Here is a 9,677-nt window from a genome sequence, read left to right as displayed (position 1 = left end):
CCCTTTGTGTTGGTTGTGTGTAATAAATAGAGGGCTGCACTGTAAGATCGGGGCCGTTCAGTAATTGGAGCATTCATAAAGAGATTATCTCTGCGCTGACGGGAAGAGAACGCATTTCACAACAATCAAACTCAACACTTCTCAGAAAAACGCATTCACACCCAACCAGCAGCACACTATGCAGACTCTGCCGAGGAGTCCAACTCTGTCGCAGAGGTCTACATAGTGGAAGTAACAGGAGAGCGACGGTGGAGCAGAACTTCTATACTGGGATACGGCTCTTTCCTGGCAGCCAGCGGAGGGAGCCCGACCAGCTGGTGTCAGTGGGTCAGAGTGTTTTCTCACACAGGGACTCTGCTCATTAGAGGCTGAACTCATGTGCACAGGAAGCCTCTGAGGGAATGGAGATAGAGGGAGGGTAAAAAAAGAACATAGAAAACGCCTGCCGAGGCAGAACCATTGAGAACTACGCTCGACCACATGCAACTACAGAGCTCCTTTCGTAAAAGGGTGGCTTGTTTCTGAGAGGGGAAGAGTTGCCCATCGGTGAACCGACGGGGCAGAATGTCACGACGGGACCAGAGGTTTCGCAGAGGGATGAAAGGACGGTAAGAGCCACCGCCGACAATTTGCTGCAGCGCGTTTGTGTTGCTAAGAAAGAAAGCACGAAGGGGGCAAAAAGCAAAACACAGAATTTCTAAGGAAACTGTGTAGTTCAACGTTTGCGATACTTCCTCAAAAGGAACTGCGCTGTGAAAGGCGGACATGTGAGTAACCAGCGCTTCTTTGCTATTCCGTCTACTTTCACTTCAACAAGGGGTACGTGTGTGTGTATGTGTGTAATGACAGCGAAACAATAACAGACAAAAGATATCGCCTACAGTAAAAGCTACAACTAAAAGTGGATCCCCATTTGTACGACCCCATCACCAACTACTCTTCCTCAGGTCTACATCAAAAGATACATAATACTGCATTAAAAGCACAGTTGAAACAGTATCCCTGTATCGCCCAAACCGCTTCGTATCTACAGGCAGAACGTGGAGGAAAGCCTAATAGGTCCTCAGATTCTGAACAACTTACCTACGTGGGTCAGGTGTTAAGAATCTAGAGACATTCTGATATGAAAACGCGTTTGTTTAATGTACAGCAGGTGATACGTGAGCAGATTTATGAATGGCTGAAGATAATGTGAAGAGGCAGCACGAGCCGGAGCGGGGCGGGGGGGTCAAATAGAGTAAAGTGAGGAGACGGGTGTAGTGGTAGGAAAACAGACCATGGATACATGAGTGTTCTCACATCCAGATGTTTAGGTGGAAATCCCAAATGTGAAGCTGAGAGGCTCCACATCCGTCATCGGCACAAGAACAATAAAGACAGAAGGGGGGCGGAAAAGAAAACCTCCAGCTGTCTGACGGTTTTATTACTTAATTATTTCCCCAGCAATAATTGTGAGTGTGCCGTAACAGATGTCCAGTGGATCTGATAGGCGGCTAGAAATAGAAACTGCTTTGAGTAACAGTAACTTGAAAACTGAATGTGAACTTCAGCAGTGAACTTAAAGTTCAATGTCACATAATCATGTTGTTGTCTCCATAATGTGATGCTATTTAAATAAAATATTCAGTCTGTAGCAAAAAAGGAGTGAACATTTTACATTCCCAGTAACAAATAGTTTATTTGGAATGAGAAGAAAGGGAGAAGCAACTGGGTATCGAGGAGCATCTCAATACTCTCATACGAAACCATGCCAATCACCGATTAGCACGACAGCTAGAAGCAGATGTAGAATCTTGTAGAAACGACATAGAAGGAAACTCTCCAACTACTTTATTCTTCAAAGAAAGGCTATCTTTTCCTTCTCTATTGTAAGGACAGCGTGGCCTTTACAGAGGAAACCTGGGGCTGTACTCTGTCCAGGAAGTCACTTCCCACTAAGGCAGTTGCATTGAGGAGATAAGGAAGCAAGTTTTTGTTGTGTATAGGTATTATTCATCGTTTAGCTCAAGCCCGGGATACCGTTCTGTTTGCAGTTTTTAAAACGGACAGAAAGTGAACATTCTTTGCTGCATTTGTGTAACAAGAGCTTTATGAACAGCAGTAATGTTTTCACTTTGTTTAGGTATCTTTTGTAGTCTTTGAGTGGGTGTCTTTGGCCTGAAGTTAAGACATAAGACAGACCAGTGTCAACATGAATAGTCCCTTTGTAAGAAACAACTGGCTGAATGTGCTCTCTGTTAGTGCCTCACAGAAGTGTTCACCCCCTTGGCGGTTTTTCATATTTTGTTACGTTACATCTGGACTCATGATACACAACACGTATTTTCTTAGTTTTTCTGGACGCCCTTCTGTAAAGCTCCACTCTGTGGCGTGCACGGCTTTAAGTGATTCCGAACAGATACTCCGATACTCAAATACGCTCTCTCTCTCTCTCAGGTGTTATGAATGTGGCTGCATCCTGTCTCAGTGGTACTATGAAAGAGAGGCACAGCTGTTCTGTAAGAAGCACTACTGGGCCCGCTATGGAGAGCACTGCCACGGCTGCCAAGAGACCATCTCAAAAGGACTCATCATGGTAACACGGCTAATCACTGGAAATATACCTAAAATTAGGGCTTCAGTTAATAGCAACGTGCCTTATTATGGAATATGCTGGACAATCAAAAGGGGAGGGTGAGGCTCTGTACCATCACAGCACAGTAAAACGGTTTCTTGTTATTTTGGCTGTGTAGGACACAAAATGTACTGTTTTACAAACATTTCATTATAATTAGTCACAATATTGTAGTTAAAAAATCCCAAAGCCACAGCCGCCGAACATAAAACCATCCTGTTGTTTTCTTGCAGCAAAACACATTGATTGATAGTTGGAGGGCTAGTTTAAAAATAGCTGCTTCATTGATCATTCAAAGCCGCTATACAATCAAAACGTATGTTACGTAATATTCACAGATGGACGTATGGCAATAATGTAGCAACAAATAATGCTCTTAGCATGATGCGCCGACCATTCAGAAATTCAGAGCTTCCCTGTCTCTGGGTTTCTTCCGGGTATGAAAGCATAACAGCATTTTGTCTTTCATCACCAGAGGATATCCTCAGAAAACGTCACTCGCTGCAGGAATGCACCAAGACAACTCTTTTGATTTCGGAGCCGCATTTAGTCCCTGATCTCAAACAGCATCGTCTGCATTGATATTTTAACAGGTTGCCGGAGATCAAAAGTACCACCCTGAATGCTTCACTTGTGTGAGCTGTGAAATGTTCATTGGAGACGGAGACACCTACACGCTCGTCGAACGCACCACACTCTACTGGTGAGTTTATTGGAAAGAGTTCTTTGCTGAATTTGATGCGTGTGGAAAGCTAAAACAATTGTATCCCCAAACAACGCATATAGAAAAGGCACTATGTGTTAAACTATGAATACGGTTATGATTCTGATGAGGATCCTTAATTCCATCTCTCGATTTGCTCATTCTGCAGTGGCCACTGTTTCAGGCAGGGCGTAGTGTCAGCCGCAGGGTCAGCTTCTCCACTTGCCAAGAGTCCTCACATGGTGGCACTGGTGTCCCTCCCCCCCCTTGCGGGTGGCCGGCGAGCTATGACTTTCGCCACTGACCTCAGCCAGGAGAACGGCCCGCTGGTCACCGTGACAGGGTGAGCCTCTGGATCCAAGTCACGAGCGAGAGGAAACATATTTAGTCAGATCTGGTCAGAGCGCACGACCCGGGCTCCTTTAGCCTAACCCCACCCTTCCTCCACCCGCTAACTCGTTGTCTTCCTCCCTTAGGTTAGACCCGGCTGCCCTCAGCCCCGACCTGCTGTCGTCCATCCACAACGGTGACCGAGTACTAGAGGTCAACGGGATCCCTGTCCACAACATGTCCCCAGACGAGGTAGGCCTCAAACTACCGAGCCGTAACAGAACCAAATGAAACAACAAGCAAGTCCAAATATCATGCTCAAAGGGAAACATCCTGTCATCTAGCTGAGCGGCGTGTTCCAGGACACAAGCAGACCACTGCAGCTGACCATTGAGCACAACCCGCCGTCTCCAGACGGGCCGCTTCCCTCACACGGCGCACAGGATGACCTCGGCTCTCCTGAGCCACGCGTCCGGGACAAACTTTCCTCAGCACACAAACTCCCAAGTCTGGAGGAGGAACCAAGTCCAGAGGATGAGACGGACGGACCAATCAGTCTGAGCCTCTTGCCTCCTCAGCACCAGGGAAGCACGGGAATGCGATCCAGACATATTATGTGAGTGACGACTGGCGGTTTACTTTACTTGGATACTCTTCTCTTTCTCTCCGTCTGAGAGTCTCTTTTCTTTCTCAGGCGCAGCTGTAGTATAGATAAGTGTCCGCTGTCCACTGGGGCACTGCCGCTTTTATCTCAGAGGAGAGACATGGTTCGCTCAGAGTCCCTTCGTGTGGATCCTGGAGATCGGACCCATCGCATCTTCAGACCTTCAGACCTCATCCATGGAGAAGTGCTTGGAAAGGGCTTCTTTGGACAAGCTGTCAAGGTACCGCGGTTACTTTTCCCTTTCATTATTATGGGTGACTCTCAAAACATTCTACTCCTAGTTGTCATTTTCTTTTTGGGAAGATTGATTCTAATTGACCTGTTGTCGTCAAGGTAACGCATCAGGAGACGGGGGAGGTGATGGTGATGAAAGAGTTGATACGTTTTGACGAAGAAACCCACAAGACTTTCTTAAAGGAGGTAAATGGTCCGTATTGACTCGTGCGCTGTAGCAAAGCGTGAAGTACTCGTGCTGTGAGTGCAGACTGCAATATTCCCATTCCTGATTCTATGACTGTTTGTAATATGACATGGCTGCTATGCATCTCTTTGATTAGTGCCCGGAACATGTTGGTAGCTTCTAGGCCTAAAAGACAGTAGTTTGGAAAACGTCCTGGCTAAATGTCAAGGGATGGTTGGCACTTCAAACACAGCCGTCAAATGATGAGTTGAGAGTAAACTGCATATGAAGGTAGCTTTCTGTCTTTATTATGCAAACAAAAAAAAATGTTTCGAGAGCAAATTTCTCAAAAATAAAAGTTTGTAAGTAAAACTTTTTACTATTGAAAGCCTTCATTTTATAGGGGGGCACTAAAGAATGAATAGGTATGTGTGAGTTAAGGAAAATAAATGCTCTTCACTATGGGAGCCCACTTTAGTTGTTTTTTTTAGTTGGTAAGAAAGAAACTTCTTGCAAGCACAGTTTTAACCCGTCTTCAATCATAGGAAGGATTATGTAGGTCATAAGCTCACCTGTGAGTAATTTCCACGTTGCTATAATGAGACAAAGCATTTGTTAAACTACTCTACCTCTCAATTTGTACAGGTGAAGGTGATGCGCTGTCTGGACCACCCCAATGTCCTCAAGTTCATTGGACTGTTCTATAAAGACAAAAGAATACATTTCATCTCTGAATACATCCAGGGAGGAACTGTCAGAGAAACCATCGTAAAAATGGTGAGTTAAAACTGCATCAGGACTGTGATAGTGTGAAAGAGTTACACAGACACACTATGATGATCACAGCCGTGTTATCGTAGGATGAGGACTTCCCCTGGAGTACGAGAGTGGGTTACGCCAAAGACATCGCAGCTGGAATGGTGAGTCTTTCAAGGTTAACACCCCAAACCATTCTTTCATCCATAGTAACAACTGTCGCTCAAGTATGAAACATGTCTCCTTCTTAGGCCTATCTGCACTCCATGAATGTGATCCACCGGGATCTAAATTCACACAACTGCCTGGTCCGGGAGGTAAAAAAGTAATTTCTTCACAAACGCATAATTCCCCGCGCTGTTGAGGTGTTACATCAATAGCAGGACTGCTTCCTTGAATCTGATACACACACCTAAAATTAGCTTGACACCTCTTCTCCAGGAGAACCGGTGGCTCAGGTGTCTCAACTAATATTATAAAACTGACCTGTTGTACAAACTGCCGTTTTAGGAAAACTTGGCTCCGCCCACTCAGCCCGCTGTCTCGCCACAATACTATTACACCAAACACAAACAAAAACAAACAAAACAACATAAACGCTCCTAATATTTCACTCCCCCTTCCTCTCACCCCCTCCCTCTTTGACTAGAACCAATCTGTGGTGGTGGCAGATTTTGGCCTAGCGAGGCTGGTGGTAAAGGAGAGGAATCAGTCGGCGTCATCGTCAATGGAGCGGCCTGTGAAGGGCACGTTGTCAGAGCTCCGGAGGCCCGACCGGAGGAAGCGCTACACCGTGGTGGGGAACCCCTACTGGATGGCCCCTGAGATGATCCATGGTGAGTCCATCAGTAAAAGCAATCTGTGAACCTGAACCACTTGGACGGAGGCATGTTGGCAGTTGATGAGATCCCTATAGGCGGAAACTAATAACACCTTTGATAGACTGGAAAATCTGGAGGCCCTGGACTATGTTACCTCAATACTTCTGACTACGAGCGAAGGGTTTTGGATCCTGTGGGATCTCACGGAGTAGGACTAAAATTAATTTGTGATTTATACCTTCCTTCGTTAATTTCCTTTTACAATTATCTAACACGTTCCAAAGAGTGACAACTTGCACATATATTATTGAACCCCATGGTGCTTGAAGTGACAATTTGGAACAGTAGTGACATTCTCAACCTGCCTGAAAGGCCTGGAATTATTCTGAGGTCTAGTTGTAGGTTTATTATGAATACACTAAAAACATGATGTCTATATCTATGGTACAGTAAATCTGTGGGTCACATTCTCCAATCCTTCCTCTGCACCTCACAGGGAAAAGCTATGACGAACGGGTGGACGTCTTTTCCTTTGGTATCATGATATGCGAGGTAAGAACATCTGGGCAAAGGAATAATATTGCTAAAAGAGACGTTGACGGAGATTCCTTTGTCAAAATGTAGTACAAACGTAAAAACAAACAAACCTATATTATACTAGGACTCGGCAATAGAGATAGGAGATTCTTTTTTAAAACACTGGTAATTCCAGAAAACAAGATGCCTTTACTGTAATGCAGCCGTCACAACATCCAAATAACGAATCTTATCCTTTTTAAAGCACTAAGTTTATACCTCTATCTCTCTTAAGATCATAGGCAGAGTGAATGCTGACCCGGACTACCTGCCCCGGTCAAATGACTTTGGGCTCAATGTAGCCGGTTTCCTGCAGAAGTACCACCCTGCCCATTGCCCCCGGGCCTTCCTGCCCCTGGCTGTCCTCTGCTGTGACATAGATGCTGATCAACGGTACGACCGACTAAATTTAACCCAACGTACAGTTAGGGTCAGGGTCATTTCTGCTCAGTTTGCGTTAACACAACAAAAGCGACCACGACTACTTACACTATAATGTCACAGGCACTTCATTGGAGAGGGAATACTGAAGTTGGTAGTATTATGAGGTCAAGGAAATTGACTTCCATGTTTTTTGCTACGACTACAGTCAGAAGGTCTGGAGGTTACTTTCTTGGCAGATGATGTGAAGTGTACCAAGTGTACTGTATCATGTTTCAGCCTATATACTTTACATAAACTATGAATACTTGAAGCAATGCATTGCACCAACTAAACTAATACGGTGCAGAAAAGACGTGTAATCACCACAAATCTTTGTCTTTCAGTCCCTCCTTTGCAAAGCTGGAGGAGTGGCTTGAGAACCTGCTGATGCACTTGAACATCCGCCTGCCTCTGCTCTCCGAGTTAGAGCAGCAGAGCAGAGTCTTCTGGCACAACCACAGTCATCAAAGGCTCTGCCACAGCCAGGACAAGACGCTGGACGATGACGAAGAAGCAACCCACCGTTCACAAAGAAAGAGCTCCGGCCCCACTCAACACTCGGGCAGTGCCAATAACCACACGGAGCCCCAAACCAAGAATAGCATGCCTGAAAGCCATTCGGAGGGAGAAACACCCACACGTGACCTGACATGTTGCAGGTTGGCGAGCACAGGCCCAGGCAAGCATGGGTCAGAAACCGATGCACACGCTGACCCCTCACGAAAAAAGAAAGCCGAGGACGAGCCTTTACAGCCGCTGCAGGTCAACCTCACGGTGCTGGGCCGTTCCAACAGGCCCAGAAGGACGTGCAGAGTGCTGTGGGACACGTCTACAGAGGACAGCTCTTTGCTCTGACTGTACAGCATTTGAAGACATTTGTGCCTTTTTAAACCACTGGGAAAGCTAGGAAAGTTTCATTAAAAAAAAAATTGTGTGGAGGATTAATCCATGGAGAACCTGCAGAGGCATAATGATGGGATCTTTTTTAAGAAAAGCAGTTCATGTTTATTTGCTGCTTGATGTAAACTGCGTAGCACCTTTGCTCGTATTTCTCTGGAAACCAGTATTTATGATGTTTTAGGAAGAGCCCAACCAATACTAGATTTAGTTGGTGTCCATAATGACTTTTTAGAATCAAGCAAGTGTTCCTAAAATTCCACAATGTTTGGCAGCGCCCTCTGCTAGACAGACGACGTAATGGCAACACGGTTTCTACTTCTACACGGTCATATCTTTGGCATTCTAGACTACAGTTTCCATTTAGTTATCAGAAAACGTCTATGATGCTGGTAAGAAATGGTTGGCCAAAGTATCGTTTAAGTTACAGTGTCAACAAGCTGTGAGACAAATGGCACTTTATACCTGCTGTTACACTGCATAAGTTTAGTATTTATGAGAATGCCTTTTTTATTTTCTGTTGAAATATTCCCACCCATATTTATCATGGCGAGCAGTGAACATATGAATGTATAGCTGTAACTTATAAAGTAATAAAGTGAAACAAATTAATTAACAAATTAACAAAAAGCTTTGCTCTCGGATAAAAAAGTTTTGCGGTCTGTTTGTACATAGTGGGCGGGGCTAACGCCGCCGAATGAATCAGGAGTTTCTATTGGTGGATCGACTGGGCAGTCGATGTCTGCTTCAACCATTAAACTCTGACGGGAGGTGACTGTGAGGAGCGACACAGAGGTAAGTTGACTTTGTAAATAAAGGCTTGAATAAAAACAAAACTGAAGAAATATCTCCAATTAAAGATAAAAAGTATTAGGCTGGAATAACTGAGAACAACTCTGTGAGTGCACAGGGCTTTTATTGAGTTCCACAACCACTTCACAGTGCCATATAATAAATACGGGGGGAGCAGTGGGGCTTCTTGGGACATCATGGCTTATTTGGGAAACCAGGGACTGGAGATACAACTTATTGTTCATCAATTCTATCAAATTCATTAAAAAAAAAAAAGAATGTGTGATGTCACAGTTGGGGACACTAATAACATTCATCATCATTCATCATTTCCTCCTTGGAGACACTTCAATATTACAGTTTACGACAAAAAAATATATATATAAAATTTAAACTAATTTATACTATAACATTTATAGTATAAAATAAAAAAGACCTGGTAGACAGACCTAGTAGCATCATAAAGTAACCCAGGCAACCTGTCCAGTGACATCAAATGATGTCACGGCTAATGTGATGTCCCCAACTGTGACATCATGAGTGACATCACACATTCCTTATCAGGAATCAGGAAACATTTATTGCCAAAATGATTTATGATGCTACCAGGTCTTTTTATTATATATATATATATATATATATATATTTTTTTTTTTTTTAACATGTGGGCTCATGTTGTAAACTGTAATATTGAAGTGTCT

At 44.3% G+C, this 9,677-nt stretch overlaps 1 protein-coding gene across 1 annotated transcript; it reads left to right on the top strand.

Annotated features, from left to right (window-relative positions):
- The first annotated feature begins 71 nt into the window (after positions 1 to 71).
- On the top strand, positions 72 to 8,814 carry LOC120821753 (LIM domain kinase 1). The gene is made up of 15 exons (XM_040180720.2): positions 72 to 608; positions 2,437 to 2,575; positions 3,208 to 3,317; positions 3,487 to 3,660; positions 3,794 to 3,899; positions 3,992 to 4,263; positions 4,342 to 4,531; positions 4,645 to 4,731; positions 5,357 to 5,488; positions 5,572 to 5,631; positions 5,719 to 5,784; positions 6,117 to 6,303; positions 6,785 to 6,840; positions 7,100 to 7,257; positions 7,632 to 8,814. The coding sequence occupies exons 1-15, from the start codon at positions 565 to 567 to the stop codon at positions 8,140 to 8,142; spliced, it is 2,292 nt and encodes a 763-aa protein (XP_040036654.2). The 5' UTR covers positions 72 to 564; the 3' UTR covers positions 8,143 to 8,814.
- The last annotated feature ends 863 nt before the right edge of the window (positions 8,815 to 9,677 follow it).

The sequence above is a fragment of the Gasterosteus aculeatus genome, chromosome 7 (assembly GCF_964276395.1).
Source record: "Gasterosteus aculeatus chromosome 7, fGasAcu3.hap1.1, whole genome shotgun sequence".
Taxonomy (NCBI): domain Eukaryota; kingdom Metazoa; phylum Chordata; class Actinopteri; order Perciformes; family Gasterosteidae; genus Gasterosteus; species Gasterosteus aculeatus.
The sequence above is the reverse complement of the archived record's forward strand: the minus strand, read 5'-3'. Positions and strand labels throughout refer to the sequence as shown.

Excerpts from the sequence above, each read along its gene's own strand:
- LOC120821753 (XM_040180720.2), top strand. The coding sequence starts at position 565 with ATGTCACGACGGGACCAGAGGTTTCGCAGAGGGATGAAAGGACG. Across the intron at positions 3,661-3,793 it reads CCGCTGGTCACCGTGACAGG|GTTAGACCCGGCTGCCCTCA; the intron begins GTGAGCCTCTGG and ends TTCCTCCCTTAG. Across the intron at positions 6,841-7,099 it reads TTGGTATCATGATATGCGAG|ATCATAGGCAGAGTGAATGC; the intron begins GTAAGAACATCT and ends ATCTCTCTTAAG.